Source organism: Rhinolophus ferrumequinum (genome assembly GCF_004115265.2).
Source record: "Rhinolophus ferrumequinum isolate MPI-CBG mRhiFer1 chromosome 15 unlocalized genomic scaffold, mRhiFer1_v1.p scaffold_54_arrow_ctg1_1, whole genome shotgun sequence".
Taxonomy (NCBI): Eukaryota; Metazoa; Chordata; class Mammalia; order Chiroptera; family Rhinolophidae; genus Rhinolophus; species Rhinolophus ferrumequinum.
Window position 1 is genome coordinate 17,573,310 of NW_022680357.1, and position 22,920 is coordinate 17,596,229.

General features: G+C 54.2%; 2 protein-coding genes across 4 annotated transcripts; one reads left to right on the forward strand and one right to left on the reverse strand.

Moving 5' to 3' along the window:
* Positions 1 to 89: 89 nt before the first annotated feature.
* ERN2 (endoplasmic reticulum to nucleus signaling 2) lies at positions 90 to 15,023 on the reverse strand. Of its 3 annotated transcripts, none has more exons than XM_033101795.1 (22): positions 14,869 to 15,023; positions 13,153 to 13,258; positions 12,775 to 12,808; positions 12,474 to 12,546; positions 10,519 to 10,591; positions 10,270 to 10,377; positions 9,851 to 9,952; positions 8,703 to 8,967; positions 6,823 to 6,901; positions 6,587 to 6,734; positions 6,350 to 6,471; positions 5,484 to 5,633; positions 5,098 to 5,266; positions 3,430 to 3,514; positions 3,077 to 3,266; positions 2,888 to 2,987; positions 2,597 to 2,796; positions 1,253 to 1,400; positions 1,045 to 1,172; positions 545 to 668; positions 397 to 464; positions 90 to 315 (listed from the first exon to the last, which is right to left on the reverse strand). In XM_033101795.1, the coding sequence occupies exons 1-22, from the start codon at positions 14,956 to 14,958 to the stop codon at positions 103 to 105; spliced, it is 2,775 nt and encodes a 924-aa protein (XP_032957686.1). In that variant the 5' UTR covers positions 14,959 to 15,023; the 3' UTR covers positions 90 to 102. The 3 variants fall into 3 exon arrangements, with proteins under 3 accessions (XP_032957686.1, XP_032957687.1, XP_032957688.1); XM_033101796.1 differs by having other exon boundaries at positions 5,098 to 5,263; positions 14,869 to 15,022; XM_033101797.1 differs by lacking the exon at positions 9,851 to 9,952.
* Positions 15,024 to 15,726: 703 nt separating this feature from the next.
* LOC117019717 (formin-like protein 7) lies at positions 15,727 to 22,717 on the forward strand. Its single transcript, XM_033101799.1, has 3 exons — positions 15,727 to 16,449; positions 16,897 to 17,030; positions 21,668 to 22,717. The coding sequence occupies exons 1-3, from the start codon at positions 16,168 to 16,170 to the stop codon at positions 21,735 to 21,737; spliced, it is 486 nt and encodes a 161-aa protein (XP_032957690.1). The 5' UTR covers positions 15,727 to 16,167; the 3' UTR covers positions 21,738 to 22,717.
* The last annotated feature ends 203 nt before the right edge of the window (positions 22,718 to 22,920 follow it).

Sequence of the window (22,920 nt, forward strand, 5' to 3'; positions counted from 1 at the left end):
AATCTCTTTCTCCTTGTGTTCCCTGAGGGGCGCCTGGTGCCTGGGCTCCGGGCACAGTGTGACTCTGTGTCAGTCCCCAGGCTGCCAAGCCTTGAGGCCAGCTCAGCTCCCAGCAGCTCCTGGGCACGGCTCGCTGGCCCCCAAGGCCGGCGGGTAGTAGGGCAGGAAGAGGCTCTCGGAGGCGCAGCTCCCCATGGCCTGGTGCGTGTGCAGGAGCAGCCGAGGGAAGCGCTCGGTGAAGTACTGGACGAAGCTGTCGGGGATACGGCCCAGCGCCTGCCGGACCTCAGCAGGCAGCTCCCTGTAGTGGTGCTTCTGCGGGGTTAGAGCAGAGGCCACGGCTCAGCGGTGACAGCCTCCCTGGGGGCCAGGCCCGCCCCCAGCCCCTGAACGCACCTTGTTCCTCACGGCGCGGAGCAGGTCTCGCACCGACGTCCCCTTATAGGACCGGAACCGCCTCAGATCTGTGGGCAGGGTGGTCGCTGCAACAGCTGTCCCCTAGGGTCCCCGCGGCCCCCAGGCCACGCCCGCATCCAGCCTCTACCTGTCTGCAGTGGCACTGAGATGTGGTCGCGCCAGTTGCCCCGAACCACCGTGGAGCCCCCTGCCTCCAGCGCTGTCACCAGGGGCCCCTGCTCAGGCTCCTTCTCCAGCCAGTCACTGACGTCCTAGGACCCCAAACGCTCCTGAGCCCATGGCCAGGTTCAGAGGCCACAGGGCCAGGAGTCCCCAGCTCCATGTTATCCCACCAGGTCTTCACCAAGCCAGGAGGTAGGTACTGTTGTCCCCCTTTACAGATGAGCAAACTGAGGTTCAGGTACCAAGTCCCTGGCCCAAGGTGGCACAAGTCAGAATGGACTGTCTGGGCACAGGTGTAGCATGAGTGACAACTAGGGCTGAAAGGACAGAGCGTAGTGTACCATAAGGGGCAACTGGGGCTGGGAAAGGGGAGTGGACGAGTGCCACATGGTGGCCTTGAGCTGTGGGCGCTGCCTGGCACAGGTCGCCAAGTCCCTTCCCCCGCCCGTCTGGCTTGCCCCTGACCTGGAAGAAATGGAGCTGCTTGGCCCTGCTCCAGAAGAAGGGGTGGGCCAGCACGTGCTGAGCAGAGGGGCGCGCTGGGGGCCTCGGGCGCAGCATGGCCTCCACCAGGCTCCGGGCCAGCACCTGGTCTGTAGGGGAAGGGGTGGCTTCAGGCCCGCCCAGCTCACGCCCTGCTCGCTCCCTCCTCTCCTGGGCCAGGTCCCCTCACCATGGGCTTCCTCCTCCAGGTGAGCCAGGCAGGGTGTCCCTGCGAGGATGTTTGCCTGCCGGTAAAGACTCTCTCCGAAGGGGTGGCTGCCACCAGAAATCACGTAGTAGAACACGCAGCCTGCAGAGAAGATGTCCACGGCGCTGGTCTGGGGCCAGAGAGAAGAGCGTGAGGGAGTCAGCTTCTGGAAGTCTGCCAGGCTAAGTTCTCCCGGGGCAGGGGGTTGGGTTCAGAGTGAAACTCAGGACGCCTCCAAGAGGCCTCTCCTAGATGCTCTCTCCACTGCACTGCGGAAAGAGGCCCGTGGTTTTCTCCAGAATCTTTGGCCCCATGGAGCTAGTTCCCGCTTCCAAGAGCCGTCCCTCTCAGTCCGGCAGGTCACATCTCTGCATGGATCTGGCCAGGCATGTGGCCGTTAGGTGGCCGTGAGGACTGGGGCCTGGCACGGCCCGGTCCACAGGCAGCAGCCGGCACTTAGCTCTGGCTGGTTGCCTCCAGGGCCCTCTCTTGGGGTGGCAGAGCTTTCATTGCCCAAGAGAATCCAGAAATCCAGATTTATAGGTGCAATGTCCCTAAAGTTGAAATATTGGCCACTGATTAAAAAGCCAAAACTGGTACAGGCTCCTCCAGAGCCTTCGGTCCCTAGGCCTCTAGGCTGCCACCTCTAGCTTCCTCTAGACTTTAGGGGTGCAGGTGGCTTCGTCTAGTGACTGTTCTTTCATATCGCTCTCATCTGTGCCATGACTTCATCTTCCAGCCACACTGACAACTCAGACAGCAGGAATGCTGGGGCCCCAAACTCGGGGTCTCTGGGATCAGACACAGCTCTGTGCCTCAGCGATGCTGGCTCATCTGATGCTCCCCACACCCTGTACCCAGAGGTTCTCCACCTGGCTACCCATTAGAAGACCCTGGAGCCCTTCCCCAGCTACTCGGTTGAGTCACGGGCTGTGGGGCCTGAGCAGCTGACTTTTTAAAGTTCCCCTGTGATTCTGCAGCACCGTGATGAATAAAAACCAGCTTAGGTCCAGGTTTCTCTTTCTCAGTACTCGAGACATTTTGGGCCCGATAATGCTTTGTTTTGGGGCCGGTCCTGTGCACTGCAGGATGGTTAGCAGTCTCCCTGGCTTCTACCCACCAAAAGCCAGAAGTAACCCCCAGCCGGCCAAGTGTGACAACAAAAATATCTCCAGACATTGTCCAGTGTCCCCTGGGTGGGGCAGTCGTGTCTGCTCTAGTAAGAAGAGGAGTTATCCCACTTTACAGAGGAGGGAACAGGCTTGGAGGAGTGACACCAGCTCACACAGCAGGTGACACAGCCTGGGCCTGGGCAGGAGGACTTACGGGGCTGCCTGGGGGCTGCAGCTGCAGGAGCTCGGGCGCCATCCAGCCCTCCGTGCCCGGGACGCCCGAGCGCAGGCTGAAGCTGCAGCGGCCAGCCGGCAGCTTCTTACAGAGGCCGAAGTCAGACAGGACCACCCTGCCTCGGCCCTGGCTGTCGGGCCCCGCGATGAGAACATTGGCCGGCTTCACGTCCCGATGCACTGTGAGAGCAGAGGGCAGCTGAGAGCTAGCGCAGGCGGAGAGGGCAGGGCCAGGGGACAGAGACCGTGAGACCGGGAAGTGGACAGGTACCTATGTGTAAGGAGTGCAGATGGGCCAGGCCTGACATGAACTGCTGCAGTGCCGTCGTGGGCTCCAGGCCCCAGCGGTCCAGCTCTGGGCTTTCCACGTACTGAGGAGCAGCGAGGGCCAAAGCGTCACCCTGCAGCTGGGACCTCCGGCCACCCCACCCCTTCCCCTGCACCGCCTGCACGGCCTCACCTCCTGCAAGGAGGCCTGGCAGAGCTCCAGGGCAATGTAGTGGAACTGGGGTTCCCGCTCGGTGCAGAAGTAGCGCAGCACGTTGGGGTGCCTGTCCGACTCTTGCAGCAGCTCCACCTCCCTTCGGACCAGGCTGTAGCATTCTCGGAGGAGTCGCTTGACGGCCACTGCCCGCCCCTCAAACTGTCCCCTGGGAGGTGGGGCAGTGAGGTTCAGAGAGGGCAGATAAAGGGAAAGTCAGGAACCAGTGAGCGAGGCAGCAGGCTGCACCCACCTCGGTGGGCTCTCCAAGGGACAGTGGCCGAAAGGGCTGTGAGAGCCACGTCTCCAGCCGGCTCCTGGCTGCCACTCACCGGAAAACGAAAGTCCCAGCTGCCCCGCGACCCAGCACGTCCTTAGGGTTGAAAGAAATCTTCCCCACCACGGTAAGCTGCTCAGCTAGGGGGAGAGGAGGGCAAGTTTCCAGAGCCACCCCCGGCCAGTCCAGACCCGCCCTGCTGCCCCCACCTTTCTCCAGACTAACACACTCCCTGCCCAGGTCCAGTGCCTGTTACTGCCGTGTACTCTTTATGTGTACGTGGGCAAGTTACTTAACTGCTGTGCCCTTGGCTTTCTCGTCTGTAAAGCAGTGTGGACAACGCATCCGTGTCCAGTTTGCCACAATCCCCACCACTCCCTATTCTCCCTTCGACGTGGCCGCTTTGCTCGTTTCCTTTATGCAGCTGGCCTGCCATGAGGTTGCAGCCCTCCTACCAGCTTCCAGAATAGACTGTTACCACTGAGTTAACAGAGGTGCCATGCTCCATCTGGGTGTTTTCTTTTTTTGGGTTCTTGTCCTAAAGTGCTGATATCTTGGATTATTTTCTTCTGGTGGGTAAAGAACTATAGGTATTTTACGTAACAGGATGCCCTGGCTGAGCCAGGGCTGAGGTTCAGTGTCCTTTCTCTTCCAGGGGTTATTGGTATCTCCTGACTTATAAGGGAATGGAGTCATCTGGGGAAGGAATCCCACCCCCTCAATGACGGAGGTCTAAAGGACCGGGATGGTGAAGGGCAATGAAGGACGAAAGCAAGGAGGATCTGCAGGGCCATTTGGCGAGGACCACCTGGGAAAAGGTGGCGTCTGGGTGTCTGGGGTAAGAAAGCCAGACTCAGACAAGTGGGAGGAATTGCGACACTCAGGGCCCAGGCGACCTTGCAGTGGTGGCTTTCTAACAGCGGACCCCTGAGGAAGGGGGGCACGAAGGTGACCACGGAGCAGCTCTGGAGCATCACTGAGTCACCTGCAGGGCAGACTTCAGCCTGAGTGACTGACGGTGACAGCAGCGTGGCTCCAAGGCCTGGGGCTGTGGTTTGAGCCGTGGTCAGGAGGTGCCTGCAGCAGTTCATGCAAAGGGCAGAAGGCCAGCCTGGCCCAGAGCCAGAGCAGCCCACACTGACCAAGGAAGGGAAGTGGGAGGAAGGCCCCAGGGTCATCCCACAGGTACCAGAGGAGGCTCCGAGGGCTTGTTTATAGGAGTAAATTGAGAAAAGAAGAGAGAGATGTTTACAAAATAAAAAGCCCTGGAGAATGGGAAAGGTACCCAATGGTATCGAGGTAATTTACTATTATTGTTACCAAATATGATGTTCTATTAGTGCACGTATGAATGTCACCTCAGTATGATTTAATGACGATGGTGACCTCTCACGCCAAGGTGATGTAACAAGGTGGGTGTTATTATTCCCACGTGACAGATGAGAATACGGAAGCTCAGAGGAGTTAAACAATTCATCCAAGTTAACGCCTAGTGGAATTAGAGCTACACCCAGTTCTCTGCATCCAGAGTTCTTGAAAATAACGACCATAAAAACGGATGGCAGAAATTTCTAGAGTGCTCAACTACATAGCAGGTACTATTCAAAATACTCTTATTATTTAGGCTTAGCGACCCCACTACAGTGGTTTTTAACAAACCGACTTTGAAGCTAAACTAGCCCCTCTCTTTTCGCTGTCCCTGACTCTGGTCCCTAAAGCTCACCTTCAGGGTCTTCAAAGGGCTGGGCTTGCTCTGAGGGGCTTTGCAGCCTCTTCTGGTCCTGGGGTGTGGCCCCCGAGGGCTGGGACACAGCATCCTGGGAAATGGGAGGAGGGCCTGCAGGGGCCGGGGCAGCCTGCTGCTGCTTTTCCACGAGATGCTGCTCCTGCTGCTGAAACACAAGAGCCTAAGCAGGGTGGGCCCTGGCCAGGTCCTGCCCCATGCTGGGCCAGCAGCTGGGCCTGACGGGGCCTGGCGCAGGACCAGGGAGCTGCTGAGAGGAAGCAGGGGACAAAATCGGAGCTGGGTGGAGGACAGAGTGGCTGAGGTCTTAGAGAGGAGGAGCAGAGTTCCCTAAGCAGGACCTGAGGTTGGGGTGATGGGCTTACCTGCCTCATCAAGAAGAGAATCCACCCTCCCAGGAGGACAGCAGTGAGGCTGGCTGCCAGCAGGTCTTGGGACCCCAGCCCTGGATGCAAGTCTGGGGTTTTCTCTTGCAGTTCCAGGTCCCAAGGTTCCTCCCTGCCCAGGTTCAGGAGCTGGAGGCAAAGAGGCTTTCACTCTTAGCACCCCCCTCCCACTGTGGAACCCCTAACCCTTTTCCTCACCCAGTACAGGGCTGGGCTTAGCTGGAGGGACAGTGACTGGGGGTCTGTTTGGTGGGGACCTGGTGCTCTCCGTGGTGCTGAAACATGGTGTCCGGGGAGATTGGTCTTCAAACCCAGCTGATAACCTAGCATCTACCTCCTGGGGTGTCACTAAAAATTACAGATAGTCTTCGGGCGTCACCAAAAAGGGTAGATCTCCACCTCCAGAGATTCTGAACTCAGTGGGGCTGGAGTGGGCATCCACATGATTCTAATGAACGACCATTTTGAGAATTCTTCCTCCAGAACATGGCAGTTCCTTCTAACCTTGAACCACTAGTGATTCTTTCCAATCCTCTCCTGGGAGAGCGTGCTTTTGTAGTTTTCCTGTTTTCCTGTTCTCACTTGATAAACATTCGGAACTCTTACACTGAAGAAGAGTAAAGAAAACTGTGACCCATGTGTCACAATTGAGATAACCAGTATCTTTTTGACACTCCTGACGTGTTTCTGGCGATAACAACAAAAAAATGTTTTTCTTTTGGGGAACTGTAATGTCTATTGGCCCATCCCCAAATGTTATTCTTAGAAGCCTGAGGAAAAGGTCCAGTGGCTGCCCACCCACCTGCCAAGTCTCCTCCCAAGCCCTCTGCCCTTGTCGCACTGACCTCCAGGAAAAGAGCTGGGGTCTGCGTGCTCCCTGAGGGTCTGGTCTCAGCATTCTCACTCCCTGGTGGGGGATGGACCCGCAGCATGGTGGTATGCAGGACTGGGGGCGGCTCATGGTGCCCTAAGAGACAGGGACAAAGTCACTGGGCTGAAGGGGCCTCAGCCTTCCAGATCAGAAGCCAGGGTCCTGGGTCCTTCATCTGCACCTGTTCCAAATTCGAGCTAGAGCGTCTCACCAATGAGCAGCCACTGGCCAGGGAGGGCCACACTGCCTGAGGGGTATCTGACAGCTGTGCTAGGTGAGCCCTCTCGCTCTCCTGAGACTTGGAGTGTCACTTCGTCTGTGGTGGGGCCGTCTGTGGAAGCCAGAGTCAGTCCACGAGGCTAGGGCAGAAGGGGGAGAGACGTGAGTGAAGAAGGCTCCTCTCCTGTGCCACCCCCTCTTTCCAGCCCCTCAGAGACCCCTTCTCACCACTAGGGCCACCCCCGTGTGAACCAGTGCTTTGGAAACATAGAAGCCAGCTTCATCCTTCCCTACGTACAGTGTCATCCTAGTGGGGGAGAGGAGAAAGGGAGAGGGATGAGAGACGGTGGCGGGCAGTTTCGGTTACCACTGGACCAGTGCTGTTGTATTGCCCCCTCATATTGACTCTGGGCGTGGCCATGTGACTCGCTTTGGACAATGAGAACAGCAAATGTGATACAAGCAGAGGTTTGACAAGTTCTTGTGCAGTGGGCTTATCCTCTTGTATTGTTCTTTGGACCCCAAGACCACCAGGGGAGGAAGCCCAGGCTAGCCTACTGGGGCACGAAAGACCTTATCTGATGCCCTCTAGGCCAAATAGCCCACTGGCTTGGAGATAAGTGAGTGTGGCCATCCTCGGTCATCCAGGCTCAGCCAAGCTGCCAGCAGACAGCACACATGAGCCAAGACCGTCTAGACCAGAAAAACACCTACTTGAACCACAGAATCTTGAAAAATAATAAGTGTTTGTTGTTGTGAAGCTCTTAAGTTTTTGGGGTGGTTTGTTACACAGCAAAAGCTAACTGATACAAACTCTGTAGTCATTGTTTCTAAATCTATGCCTAGCCCGGACCATTTTCAAGAGCTCAGTTTTCTAAATCTGAACTCATCAGCTCATTCCTTTCCTTCTCCTCCCCTTCCTCCTCCATTATCATCTCCCTCATTTAATGCTCCCTACCTCTGAAAATGACAACACCCAGGTACTTCTAGAAACCTGAGCATGACTCCTGACTGCTTGCTCACAATCACCAAACTAATCACCCACTCTTAGCGTTTTCCTCTGAATACCGCTTACCTTCCTTTCATTTCCTTCACTAGTGTTTCTATCCTAGTCCAAAGGGTCTTCCTTTCTTGCCTGAACTAGTGCAATATCCCTCCCACAGATAGCAGCAGGCCCACTCTAAGATACTCCTCACACTGCAGCCAGTTACCTTTCTGCAATGAAAATAGTCATCCAATCACTTCTTTGCTTAAAACCCTCCGATAACCCCTCCTTACCCTTAGGAGAAAATGTCCAAACCCTTTCAGTGATGCTACAACATCCCTGCCTAACTTAGCCTCAGGCCTTATTTCCTACTTAATTTCTTTCTGTTCCCTTGTTGCCATTCTCTCTCTCCCCCCTACCCCTCTCCTTACCCCTCTCTCCCCCGCCATCTCCTAGTCTCTTTTAAGTTTCAATTTAGATGTCCCTGCCTCCAGGAAGCTTTCCATGACTGCCTCCTGCCACGAGTTTCAATGTGGGTACCCTTCCTACACATTCCCATGCCAAACCTACTCTCGTATCTCCTCCTTTATCATACCATAATGGCCCCTTTACCTGCCTGTGTCCTCTACTAGACCCAGGTTTCGGTAGGTGGGAACACTGGCTGTATTGCTGTACTACCAGTGCCTAACGTGACTGGTACATAGTAAGTGCTCACTATTTGTGGAACAAACTGAATGAATGCTAGTCCCTGATTTTCACAGTCTATCTGTTGGTTCCCCACGATGGGGACTTCCAGGTTTTCAGTGCTGTAAGGCTGGTAGTTAGTCTTGAACAAGCAGTAAGGCACAGCACCTACCAAGCAGAAGGGGGGCCAGCTGTCGCACTGGACTGGAGACCTGGAGGGCCCCTGCTAGGCCCCATTTCGCCCTGTCAGTTGCGGAATGGTGGGGCTGTCTAGAGGGTCCCTGGGGTGGTGCCGGGCACTGGTTATTTACCAACCAGTTTTCCTCTTTTGAGCCCTGGCTCAGCCGTACTTGTCAGGCTCAGACATCACGCCTGCCCATTGGACTTGGGCTACAGCACTCCCGGGGGGTCCCCCCAGTCCCCAGGCATCGGCACCTACAGCAGTTGGATGTCCAAGATGGAGAAGTGGGTGGCTGTGCCGTGGGGGCCCGAGGCCGGCAGTCGGATGTGACCCCAGCGGAGGGCGAGGAAGTGCAGGGTGTCCCAAGCCAGCGTGAGATGGGGGAGCTGGCGCAGGCTGTCCTGGTGCCAGGTGTAAATGCCCGTCACGGGCACGCCCAGGTCCTGTGTCCACAGCACCACCCCACTTGCTGGGTCCACAGTTAGCAGGAGGCCCATCCCACAGGATGCCAGGTGGCTCATGTCTGCCGAGAAAACATGGCGGGGAGAGGCAATCGGGCACCTCCGAGCACCAGGCGGGGCAGAGCTGCTCTGAGGGTGAGGCATCAGAGGGTCCCTCGGGGGTGTGGGGGCCAGGGGAGGTCACCCGGAGGGTTAGCAGGGCGTGGGAAGATCAGCGTGAGCTCATGGGGTCACTTTGATCAGTCAGGGTCAACTGTCATCTGGGAGCCCTGTAAGATGTAGGGTGGGTCAAGGTCATCCAAAGGTGACTCAGGGGCGTGAATCAGGCCAGGTCCCGTGGGAGAGAGCACAGAGGATGTGGGGTGGTCACTCGTACTCTGACTGATGGCCACCCAGGATGGGGCGATTGGGGTGGTCTGGAGGCCTGGGGGTCACTGGGGAGTCAGCGTGCAAAAGGGGTCTGTCAGGGGTTAGGGGGTGTCACTCGTGACGTGTCAGGGTTAGCTGTGTGGGTTCTCACGTGGGACGATGGAGTCAGGGTACCAGGGGTGGCTTAGGGGCACCTTTGAGGCCACTCAGGCAGCCAAAATATCAAGGGGGTGTCACTTGGGGTCATTTGTCAGGGGTCATTCAACATTGGGGGTCAGTTAGAACATAGAGGACTGTTCAGGGTGTGTGTGGGTTGCTCGGGGTCACCCAGGAAACATTGGGGGTCACCGGCTCCCTTGGAGTCTGGGGGACTGAGGGTGGTAGGGCAGCTCTGCCTACAGGAGGGTCAGGCTGGGTGTTGAGGGCTCATGTAGGGTTGTCCGTCGGCGTGTATCCTTCCATCTGTGGGTCCCTGAGCCAGGTCAGAACGTGCTAGGGCTTGGTCGTAGGTGCCACTCAGGGTTCTCTGAGTGGGGGACGTTGCTCCAAGGCAGGCAAGAGAAAGGAGGCACTCACATTTCCCAGGTGAGCCATCCATGGGGGGCGCTGAGTAGCGGCGGTAAGAGGTGTTCCAGCGCAGGGCAGGGGACCGGGGGTCGTGCATGGTGACTGTGTACTCTGGGGATGCCCAGAAGCAAGGTTACCAGGCACAAGCCCGGGACGATCCTCTCGTCCCCCCTCAGGGGACATCACCGTGTGGGGGTGGGGGCTTCCCGAGCACCCAGCCTAGGGTGGCGTCTGTGAGCCTCCCAAGGGCAGAACTGGGCCTGTCTTGGTTATGCTCTATCCCCAGCAACTTGGTCAGTGCTAAGTGAAATGTTTGTTGACTGACTGACTGACTGGCCTGATTCCACTTGGATAGCCATTAACAGCCGTGGCAGAGCAAAACGGGGGGGGGCGCCCAGATCTTGGGGAGCAGCTGGGGCCTGACTCACGTGTTCGGCCAATGTAGAGGCGGGGGGTGGAGGGACTCTCTGTCGTCAGGGTCATCTGTGTCTCCCCTGACTCAGGGTCCACCACAAACCAGACGTCCTGCTTCCGGCCTGTGGAGGGGGATGTGTGCCAGCCCTCAAGAGGGCCTGGGAGAGGGTTTGCAGTCTCCGTCCTGTGCCCAGGTGGCCCATTGCGACCTCATCCCCGCCCTGCTGGCTGGACCTGGACCCACAGGCTGGCGAGATGCTTACCCGTGTAGAAGACGCCATCTGAGCTGCGACATGGGGAGGCGTGAACCAGCTCAGGGATGGTGAACGGCAGTTTCTGAGAGGGAAAGGTTGGAGGAAGGAGTAAGAGGTGAGACACATCCGACCCATTCATTAGGTACAGTTACGTTGTTTCCATTCTCCAGAGTCTAAGTAGCTTGGCTGTGCCTTAGAGAAGCTGAGGACATGCTGGCCAAACGCCACGGTGGGTGATTGTGGTTCGGGGTCTGACCAGGAAAACACTCAAGGACACCAGGGGGACACGGGACAAAATGAACACGGGCGGTGGATCAGACAGTGCCAGTGCATCAATGTGAAGTTTCCTGATTTCGACCGCTTATACTCAGGCTATGAAGGAGAAGGTCCGTGTTCTTAGAAATCCACAAGGGGGCTTTCGGAGTAAAGGCTCTACTGTCCGCAACTCCGTCTCAAATCATTCAGATGACAATTTTATGTACACATATGTATTGTCTTTAATATTCTCTCAGTATCTATGTATCATCTGTCTATGTATCTATCTATCTGTCTGTCATCTCTCTCTCTCTCTCTCTCTCTGACATCTACCTACCTACCTACCTACTTATCTACCTAGGTATCTATTATCTATCCATCATCGATCTGGAGAATGTCTGGGCTTTGTCCCAGATTCAGGGGTGTGACATGACTGACAGCCACACGTGCCACATGACAGACCCTCCCCGTGTGACTGGAGGTCCACTCTCCACCCCTCTGCACTCTGCCCTCTCCCTGGGGAGACAGAGTTGTTTGGATGACGTCAGTGGGCTCCCCGAGCTCTGGCTTCCAGTCAGGTTGGGATATGGGGGCAGGTGAGATCCAGCCATGTATTCCCCGCGGCTCTCCACCTCTTCACGGGGCCATCACGAGCTGGCTGTGTCCCTCCCCGGCCTCAGCTCCTGGCAAGCGGCCTTCTCCCAGCTCCCTCGGCTCTAGGTTGGGGTAACTGCTCCCTGCTCTTCCTCTGAGCTTAGGGCTGAGAATGGCACCCACTGTTATGGGCCTTGTGGTCTCCCAGTCCTTCCACCCTTTTGTAAGCAGTTCCTTTTGCACAACCTCCTCAGGCTGTCCTGTGTGTGTCCAGCTGTTTGCCCCCGGGGTCTGGCCGGACATTCACCTTTCTCACAACTTAGCTCCTAAATCACACCCCCAAGACCCTCACCCCGGGGTTGAATTTTGACAAAGCCTTTTCCACCCCACTCCTTGCCACAAACCCAGTCATGTTGTGGAAGATGGGACACATGGCCACACGTGCCTTCTCTCCCTCTGTGCGTGGCCACGTGACATCTCTGATGGGACCTCAGCAAGTGTGACACAAGCAGAGCTAGAGAAGTGCCCATGCATTGGCCTTGTCATCTCTTGCTGCTTTGGGCTCCCTTGTTGGTGTCCTGTGAACAAGCCCAGGCTTGCCTGCTGGAGGATCTCACACACACGCACACACACGGCCCGGTGGCCTCTGTCTAAAGCCCGCCAACCACCCACCAACTTTCCATCCAGCTGAGCAGGAGCTCATCACAGATGCTCGAGCAAACCCAGTGAAGTCTGCCCCGCCTAACCTGTCATAACTGTCACCCCAAAGTTGTGAGTTCGATAAATTGTTTGGGTTTGAAGGCATTGAATTTGGGGCAATTTGTTACTTAGCAAAAGCTAACAGATACATAGCTTTCCCTTTAAACCCTCAGAGTCCTGGAAAAGCCCCTCGACCCCCTCCGAGGGGCCAGCCTGCCCTTCAGACACAGCCAGGCCCGTCCCCCCCTTTCAACAGGGCCCTCCAGGCAGCCTTCCCGTGATGCCCTCAGAGCCCTGACGTGTCCTGCAGGACACTCACATTCTGATCATACTGTCCTCTCCGCCCTCTCTGTCTGCTCTGCCCAACAGAAGCCCCCGCCCTCTCCCCTCACCCCCAAACACTGCAGGAAACACACCATCAATCCCTGTTGTTTCTGGGCCCCCAAAAGGTACAGGCTGCCATCAGCTGGGTCTGAGAGAAACGCCGTTCTGTGGATCAGAGAGGAAGGGGAGGTTGGGTGCATGGCCCCTGCTTTCATGAAGGCCCCCTTTCCCTCCAACTTCCAGCTAGTGGGAGCCGCCTTGCAGGGGGCACCACAGAGGTCCAGGCCCCGCCCTCCTCCTGTCCTTCAAACACGCACCCCTCACCCCCATCCACACTCCCTCCAGACACGAGGGTTCCCCCACGTCCCAGCGGGCCCCTGCAGTTTCACTTACTCGGTGACGTACTTTGGCCCTTGGATGATGGGATCTGCAGGGACAGGAACCACGAGTCACCCCACCCCCCTCCCCACTGACAAGCACAGCTCCTATTCCCTGGGTGCTTCGTGTGCATGGGACACGTGTGGCGTGTCATCTGCCTGAGAACTCTGAGTGAGGGCCAATATGTTACTCTTGGCTTCATTTTACAGGTGAGGCCACTGAGGCTCAGAGAAGTGGAGTGACTTTCCCAAGGCCACACAGCTGCTAAGTGGTGAAGCTGCCTGAAGACACTGGCTTGTGGGATTCTACATCCCATGTTCTTATCCTCTGTGTCCCGGGGACACCGCTCCAACTCGGGTTCCAAGGAGGGAGGAGTGACCGCCCCTCGCTCACCGTCCTTCAGCGTCCACTTCAAGTCCCCTGTCTGCTTGCTCAATGCGTGGAGACTTCCATCCAGGGTGGACACGAGCAGAAGGCCGTCGGGCCTCAGGCTCTGGACCTGCAGTGGCAAACCAGTCACCTCCACCCCTTGTCTCTGCCCCAGGCAGGGCTGCCTGTGACTGCCTGTCCTTCCAGGGACAGAGAAAGAAGGAAGGATGACTGGGGAAGCTGTCGGCTGCCCCCATTGATCTCCGTGACCCTAGAGAAGGGCTTCAGGGGGAGCCAAGGCCCCCACTGTATCCAAAGTCCCCCCAAGTCCTTTTGGTCTCCCTAAGGAGACTGGAGGCCTGTACAGAAAAAGGTCACTGCCACTTCCAGCCTCCCGAGGAGATCCGTGCTGTTAGTCTTGCTTTTGTGCAGGTGCCGGGCGTCGAGGCCATCAGCCTACAGCCACAGGTAACAAATAATGGCCACTTGAACCGCCACCTCTGACACTCCAGCCCCGGCCTCTTCGGAGAAACCCTTCTGGCTGCCCCCTACCAACCCAGCCACTCTGGGGGCCATGAACCCCCTTTGGGGTGGCCCAGGGAGGGAGGGCTGGTGCTGCCCTCCACCTGGCCCCTGCGGGGCTAACGCACGGTGCGAACCCCTCCCTGAGCAAACAGGGTGAGGCTGAGCTCCAGGCAGGAACCTTCACATCCGGGTGGCCCAGCCGCACCCCTGCAAAGGCCAGGACCCTCAGATTCGGGGCTGAGCCACTGGTCTGGGTGGAGAATCTGGGAGGGCGTCCCAGCCCCCCCTTCCCTGCCTCTTTTGTGACCTGCAGCAGCGCGTCAGGAGGGGAACTGCAGACTGGTGGCACACAGCGGAGTTTTGTTTGACCACAACTGTGTTTAAAAATTTGTTTTAATTAGCAGCCAATTAAAACATTGGAAAGATTTCACTTAAAAAAATCTGGATTTCTAATTTTTCTCATTTCTCGTTTTCCTCCTTTTTCTGGAAACACCAGGTGTCACCACACTGGGCTCATGTTCCTTCTTGGCATCCACGGGCTGGACCCAGAGCTGGAAGTTGGGCACCAGGAGCCTAGCTCTGCTGTCTTTGCAGTACTGACCGCCCCCACCCCCAACTGGATAGCTCAGTGTCCCGCGCCGGGGGGTCCCAGCTGGGCTTGCCTTCTGGCTGCATTTCTGTAAGTATGGACACTCCCACTCCCGGCGGGTGGGCCCAGCTGCCCACAGCTTCCACTTACTTATCCCAGCGGTTCTGAACCTGGGGTCCAGTCATTGGTGGGGGGGGGCGGGGGGAGCTGCTGGGATTTGTCTGTAAAACTGGGCTGGTGGGCGCATTTCTCAGAGGACCCTGAAGTTGACCATATTTTCCAAGGCAGCTGGGATTCCAGAAGTTGTAGGGGTCTCCCCCCCCCCGACCCCCCGCAGTAAAGCCAGGTCGCCCGCCTCCAGCCGTTCTCACCACCCGCACCCGCAGCCGCAGGAGGGGCGGGGTGTTGGGTCACCTGCGCCTTTCCACGCTGGCACGTCTGTCTGGCTAGGGGTTCGTGGGGGCGGCTGACAACTCCCCAAAGCTGGGAACTTTTCACTCGCCAGAGGCTGACGGGGGCCACCTCTGCCTGAGGGAGGGCCAGGCGCCCCCTGCTGCCCCGCCGCCCCCAGCCCCTGCGCCCCTCCGACCTAACCTTGGAGGCTGCGCGTCCGCCCCTTATCTCACCTGAGGCACAAGCGTCCCCACTAGCGCCGCCAGCTGGAGCCAGAGCTGGAGCGGTAACCACAGGCCGGACCCCCGGGCCGCGCTCGCCATAGCGGAGGACAGCCGCGCGGCTGGCCAGGTCCCTTGGTACCTCCAGGGGACAGCACGGCCCCGTCCAGCGCGGAGGAGACTCCGCCCCGGGCTGGGCCGGTTGGGTGTCTAGAGGGTGGGGTGCCCCTCCTTCCCCCGCCCTTCCCGCTCACCCGCATCCCCCGGTGACTGCGCGTGGAGAGCTCTGGGCCTGCGTGGGAGACGGACTTTACCACGGAGGCCGCGATGGAGCCGTCACCACCTGCCTGGGACACTCAGTCTCTCAGTGTTACCCGCCTGCAAAACGGAGGCTCGGAGCTGGAAGTCAGGTCCACGCGTGCTCCGCTCCATGCGAGTGGCCGCTGCTGAGATGATGAAATACAGACGGACTCAGTTATTCAGTGAATACTCATTATTACCGTGCTTCCCCGAAAATAAGGCCGAGCCGGACCATCAGCTCTAAAGCGTCTTTTGGAGCAAAACTTAATATAAGACCCGGTATTATATTATATTATATTATATTATATTATATTATATTATATTATATTATATTATATTATACCTGGTATTATGTTATATTAGACCTGGTCTCAGATTATGTTATATTATATTATAATTATTATAATTATCTATATCATATTATATTATATTATACCCAGTCTTATAGTAAAATAAGACCGGATGTTATATTAATTTTTTCTCCAAAAGACGCATTACAGCTGATGGTCCGGCTAGGCCTTATTTTCGGGGAAACATGGCATGCGAGCCTGGTGAAGAACAGAGAGAAGGTCCCTGTGTTGGTAAAACGTACACATCCCTCGGCATTAGATATTGGACAGGACAGCGTCCACGGTCGCCTGGCTATGACAGTGACGGTCCTTGCTGCAGGCAGACCTCACCGCTCAGGCTCAGGGAGGGCCTGCGGGGGTCCAGTCAGCTTTCCAGTTTGCCTCCCTAGTGTCTCCTTCATCCTTGCGTAAAAGTCCCTGGTGGTTTGAGAACCGCAGAGCGTGACTCGGCCACCTTCTCCTCACCCCCTTTGCCAACCTCGGCCCTCCCGGCCACGCCCCACAGTCACTGAGGATGGTGCTTGCTGGCCAGTAGGCTTCACTTCAGCCTGAAATCCCGCATCGTCACTGGCGACTTCAGGGGCCACCCCAGGGGCCACCCCACGCCATCCAGCCTCTCTTTGGCCCTCTGCTGTGACCTAACCTCCACACCACCCCCTGCATGGCCAGGCCCTGGACCCGTCACACCCCAAATCCCTTTACCGCCAACATCAGCTGGGAGCCCAGACGTTGTAGGGGGCCTGCAGTAAAGCCAGGCCCCTGCCCCCCTGCACCCCCAGCAGCAGCGCCTTCGTCCTTCCGGCCCGTGCCTGAGCTGACGCCCCGTCCCTCAGGCTCTCACCAGCTTTTCAGTCCCTTCCTGGTTCCGGTCCAGCCCAGTGACCCACCTCACCCGCCGAACGGCATATTGTCCTCAGCGGGGTTTCCTGGAAGCAGAGCCCAGGTGAGGATTTTCGTGAAAGCGATTTTTGGGGTGATGCTCTCCAGAGGAGGAGGAGGGGAGAGAAGCAGGACAGAGCAGAGGGACAGACGGGAGGAGGATGGGGTCTCACTTCAGCCTGAGCCCACAGGAAGTGTGGCCAGCCCTTTGTGCCCCCCCACGTCCATCAGCCACCGCCTGGCCTCCCCCTCGGGCCTGGGTGTAACGCCCCCCTCCCCGAAAAGCAGCTTCCACTGGCTGAGGGCGAGGTTTTGCAAAAGGGGGTGGCTTTGAGCCATGAGTAGCTAACAGGCTCCTCAGCTAGTGTGTGTGTGGGGTGCCTGGCTCTCAGAAGAGTCGGCAGCCGTGCCCCCCTCAATCGGTGGCCTTGGTTTCCTTGCTCTGCCTCTCGTCCCAACAGAATCCCATTCTGGAAAGATGCCACAACCTCCTTCTTTGTTCCTATTCCAGGGTCTGTGGGCCCCGTCCACCCATCCGTCACTTCACACGTCCAGCGTGCGGCAGCTCCCTCTCCGTTCTCCGGTCCCCTTCCAGACAGATGCTGCAAGTCCCCCATTTCTGACCCAAGTGGGCCATAGGACCTGGTAAGGCTCAAATTCCTGCATCTCCCATCTCTAGCTAGAAGCGTCTACAGCCACACGCACCCTCAGCCCTTTTCCCCAAGTTTCGGGGGCCGCAGTGGCCCCTCTCGCCCTCTCTTCAGACGCGGCCCCTTTCGGCTTCCTCTGGGATACCAGTAACTTATACATTAGTGAATTTCCCCCTGGCAGCCCTTCTCCTATTTACTGCCTCCCAGGAGGGATGAGGAAGCAGAAAGAGCAAATGCAGTTTCTGTGGGCTATTGAGTTTTCAAATAACACAGGGTATCAGCCCCATCTTTGAGAGCATGAAGAGTAGAACGGACTCCGCAGGCTCAGACAGGATGGAGGGTAAGGAGAGACGCTGGGTGAGGAGACGTGGCAGGCCCCTGAGAAAGGGGGACCCATGCTGCAGCCCCAAGGACAGGACCCCACACAGCTTGGCGGGGTCTAAGGGCAGAGGGGACTGTGTCTCGATTCCTGGGTGGAGCCTGGGGAAGCCGTACGACCTGGAGATACAGCATGTACAGTCTGGGCAGAAGGGTGATGTGGAGGTGAGTGAGTGTTTTCCATGTGCCTGGGACTCGGGGGGAGGGGAGAGAGAGATTTCAGAAGGGAAAGAGCACAATACAACAGAGACAAGAAACAGGCAGGACCTGTCGTCTCGGTTGACGTCCATGGCATCTCAGGGGATGCCATCTGGGACGGACGATGACAGCGATTTGGTGCCCCTTTGCCTCCTGGCATTCTGTAAACTCCATGGAGTGTAAACCCACCCTGGAGAAAAGCTGGGAGAAGCCAGATGGGACTGACTTTCTTCCACCTGGCGCAAAGGGAGCTTAAAATAAAAAAGTTAAATGGAGATACAGAGAAATGAAGTTTCATTTCTTCTCCACATCTCAATTTGTTCTCTGCTGTGCCCTGCTGCTACGTGAATATCCATAACCCAATAGCCTGTCTCCATCCTAGCAAAAGAACGGAAGAAACAGCAACAGTAACGGGAAAAATATTCCAATCATAAGAGCAAGAAAAAGAAAAGGCTTGGACAGAAATTTAATTAGAAAGGCACAAGACGTATCTGAAGGAAACTATAAAATCTTGTGAAGGATACAAAACAAAACATGAACCAATGAAAAGATAAGACCCTGTGTGGGAAAGACTTATTAATATAATTAAAATGCCAATTCTCTCCAAATGAAATTATGAGTATAATGAAATTCTATTAATCCACGGTTTTTAAGACTTGGCTAAAATAAAGAGCATATGCAAGAATTAATGCCTGAGGGTAGTCAAGAAAAGTGTGACAATGAAGAGTATTGGGATATCAGAATATGCTGGAAAACAAGACCAATATAATATTAGCATAGGAATTGACAAATAGATAAATATATCAGTCGGGTTGAATGGAGAATCAGGAAATATACATCAGTATATGTGAGAATTTAATAAATAACAAAGACAATATTTTAATTCACTGGAAAATGTAATAAATACCCTGGCATAATTATCTACCCGTCAAGAAGAAAGTAACACTTTCTCTTTTTTTAAATAGACTTTGTGTTTTAGAGCAGTTTTAGGGTCACAGCAAAACTCAGTGGAAGGTGCAGAGGTTTCCCCCGTCCCCCGTCCCCACAGCCTCTCCCCACCCAGACCCCCCCCGCAGAGGTCCCTTTGTGACAATAGATGAGCCTGCACTGACACGTCATAACCACCCAGAGTCCACGGTTTCCATTAGGTCCCTCTTGGTGTTGCACAGTCTGTGGGTTTGGACAGATGTGCAGGGACATGGACCCTTCACTAGAGAGTCACACACAGCAGTGTCACTGCCCTAAATGTCCTCGGTGTTCTGCCCTCCATCCCTCCCGCAGTCACTGATTCTATCGCTTCGTCTTTTCTAGAAGGTCATAGGGTTGGAACCATACGGTCTGCAGCCCTTTCAGATTCGCTTCTCTCACTTAGTAACAGGCATGTCAGGTTCCTGAGAAGTCAGGGCTCGATTGCCCATTTCTTTTTCTTAAATAATTTTTTATTTTTCAATTACAGGTGACATATAATATTATATGAGTCTCGTGTGTACAGCATAGTGGTTAGACATTTATATAACTTATGAAGTGATCACCCTGATAAATCTAGTCCCCACCTGATACCACACATAGTTATTACGATATTACTGACTCTCTTCCCTGTGCTGTACTTCACGTCCCCATGACTGTTTTGTAACAAACAACTTGTACTTCTTAACCCCTTTCCCTTTTTCACCCAACACCCAACCCCCCTCCTAGCTGGCAACCATCAGTTTTTTCTCTGTATCTATGAGTTTGTTTCTGTTTTGTTTGTTCATTTATTTTCTTCTTTAGATAGAAAGTGAAATCATATGGCATTTGTCTTTCTCTGTCTGACTTATTTCACTTAACATAATACCCTCTAGGTCCATCCATGCTGTCGCAGATGGCAAGATCTCCTTCTTTTTATGGCTGAGTTGTATATATGTACCACAATTTCTTTATCCATTCATCCATCTACAGACACCAAGGCTGCCTCCACATCTTGGCCATTGTAAGCAGTGCTGCAATGAACATATGGACGCACATGTTCCTTGGAATTGTGTTTTAGCTTTCTTTGGATAAATACCCAGAAGTGGGATTACTGGGTCCTTCTTTGTCTCTTTAAGAGTCTATTTTGTCTGTTATAGTACTGCTACCCCAGCTTTTTTTTTTTCACCTCCATTTTAATGAAATGTCCTTTTCCTCCCCTTTACTTTGTGTGTGTCTTTTGATCTGAAGTGAGGCCCCTGTAGGCGGCATATGTAAGGGCCTTGTTTTCTTATCCATTCAGCACCCCCGGGAAGCTCTTTACCTGTCCTTCAATTCTAAATGATAGCTTTGCTAGGTAATCTTGGTTGTAGGTCCTTGTTTTTCATCGCTTTCAATATTTCCTGTCAATCCCTTCTGGCCTATGACGTTTCTACTGAGAAATCAGCTGGCAGTCTTATGGGAGCTCCCTTGTAGGTAACTAACTGCTTGTCTCTTGCTGCTTTTAGGATTCTCTCTTTGTCTTTAACCCTTGGCATTTTAGTTATGATGTGTCTTGGTGTCGGCCTCTTTGAGTCCACATTGTTTGGGACTCTCTGCTTCCTGGGCTTGTCTGTTTATTTCCTTCTTCAGGTTAGGGAAGTTTTTAGTCATTATTTCTTCAAATAGGTTTTCAATTCCTTGCTCTCTGTCTTCGCCTTCTGGTATCCTTATGATGCAAATGTTGATATTGTTCCAGAGACCCCCTTAAACTGTCCTCATTTTTTTTGGATTCTTTTTTTTCTTTTCACTGTTTTAATTGGATATTTCCTGCTACCTTATCTTCCAAATTGTGGATTCGATCCTCTGCTTCATCTGCTCTACTGTTGATCCCCCGTAATGTGTTTTTCATTTCAGTTATTGTATTCTTTATTTCTGACTGGTTGTTTTTTAATGTTTCCTATCTCTTGGTTGAAGTTCTCCCTGAGATCACTGAGCATCCTTATAACGAGTGTTTGGAACTCTGCATTTGGTAGATTACTTGTCTCCATTTTGTTTAGTTCTTTTTCTGGAGCTTTGTTCTGTTCTTTCATTTGGGACATGTTTCTTTGTCTCTCCGTTTTAGCTTCTCCCTGTGTTTGTTTCTATGTATTAGGTAGGGCCGCTATGTCTCCCAGTCTTGGCCAGGTGGCCTTATGTAGTAGATGCCCTGTGGGACCCAGTGGTGCCATCTTCCTCGTCACCTGAGCCGGGTGCTCCAGGTGTGTCCCTTGTGTGGGTTGTGTATGCCCTGCTGGTATACCTTCTTTCCTCTCTCCTTCCCCTGGTGTGTTTTTCCATGGCTTCACTTCACCCAGGTGAAGGAGTCACTGCAGCTGCTGGGCCTGTGATGACCTGGAGAGAAGCAGCCCTCACTGCACTAAGCCAGCGAGCTCACTGGCAGACCACACTGGGGTTTGAGGTCAAGGCCCCAGCTGGGGTCCCCCTGCCCAAACTGGGTCCCCATACCTCCCCTGGGAAACTTGTGGCCCCTGATCTCCCCTGGGGACTCACCCAGCTCAGACTCAGCGCTCAGGCATTCCTCTGTCTCCTCCCACCCGCGTGAGTAAACAACTGCCTCCTTACAGAGGAGGAAGGTGAGTCAGTGCCCGAGACACGGTGGGGAGGAGCCTTCTGTCTTTGCCTCAGGAGAGGCCTCTAGTGGTAACACTTCAAATGCAGGTTGATGATCCCCTTTGTGTGAACTGCAAAAGCAGGCATACTGGTCCACGCTGTTGGAATTCAGAGTATGTTGGTTACCCACAGAGTGGGGCACAGGGAAGAAGGAGGCTAAGGACCGAGAGGAGGCACGGGAGAGGCTTCTGGGGGTCCGGTCATGTCGTGTTTCTTGATCTGGGGGCTGGTTGCTCGGGTACTTCTTTGTGTATATTTCACTTGTATGCTGGAGTCGTTCCTGAGAGCTGAGTGTTACATTTCCCGGAATATTGTGAGCTGTCGCGTCATCACAGCTATCGTCAAAAAGTAAATTATATAAGCTAACAATTAAACATATTGCATTTAAAACAAAAGTAGTAAATACTCAACACTCATCCCTCCCTGACAATGTTCTGTTCTCTCTGTTTTTGAAATTAGGTACATCTATGGTGTCTGTGCAGTGCAAATGGTTGCTATGGTGTATCACGTCCCAGCTCCATGCCTGTGACATCGCGTTAGCAGCTGGCATCAGCCATGGTGGGAATATTTACACCATGGAAATCGGCAGGCGCTACTGGTCAGGGCTGGAGTTGTTATTTTGTTGATTGCCTAGACTTAAAGAGACCAAGAAGATGTTAATATTGTAGCTTAAACTTCAAAGTGTGCCGTGTCTGTGAATGGCAGAAAAAAGATCAAGGATGCATTCTTCCAGTATTTGAAACCTATGATCTGATTTGCTCAGGTCACTGAAGAATGAGTGACGTTCCGAAACCTGTCTTCCATGTTTCACTTTCCTCTTCTCTGTTGTTAATGTAAACAGAAATATCAACGAACTTGTGTCACAACTACACTTGGAGAGCTGCTTGTTAAAAATTGACCAGCACACCACTGGGCACTCATCAAGAAAAGGGGACAAACAACTAGAGAGGCAGGCCCATGGATGTGTGCTCTTATGCTCAAATATGATGGGTCTCCTACACAGTAGTTTTGCCTAATTTTCTTAATCAAATATAAGAACATTGTAAAAATAAAAGCAAAAAAACCCCCACAAAACCCTATTGCCCAAACAAACCTTGCAGTGTCAGAATCAGGCTCACCAAGCAAACTATGCTGCTGAGAGGTATCTATTTCTGTAGTAGAAGCTGTGATGTCCTAGCTCTATGTTCCAACTGCAGTGAGTGTGTGTTTATGTGTGTGTGTGTTTGCATGTAACTGTGTATGCATGCATGTGTGCGTGTGTGCATGTGACTCTGTGTGTGTGTGTGTGTGTGTGGTTTACAAGAATTTGGCTCTTGGTAGATCTTTGATAAAAGCCCTTTGCCCTGGATTCATCTTTCCTCACCATGAAACTCGTGAGTGCTGGTGTGGAGATTAAGGGTGGCTACAAACCCTACGGACGGCAGGGGGCAGTAGAGTGCAGCGATTAAATGTGGGCTTGGCCCCTATGGTCCGCTGACACTGGCTTCCACCAGAAAGTTTTGGGAACGTGCACCTTCAAATCCTGGGGGTGCCAAAAAAACGTATGCACAGGACTTGTATACATCTTTTGTTATCGGTATAGAGTATTACAATTTTCATGTAGTTTTTTTCCTTTCTTAAACTGTGCGTACATTTTTTTGGCACCCTCTGTGTATGTAAAGTTATTGATAAATTATAGACATATTTCCTGTCCTAATACTGTAGAAGTGTAT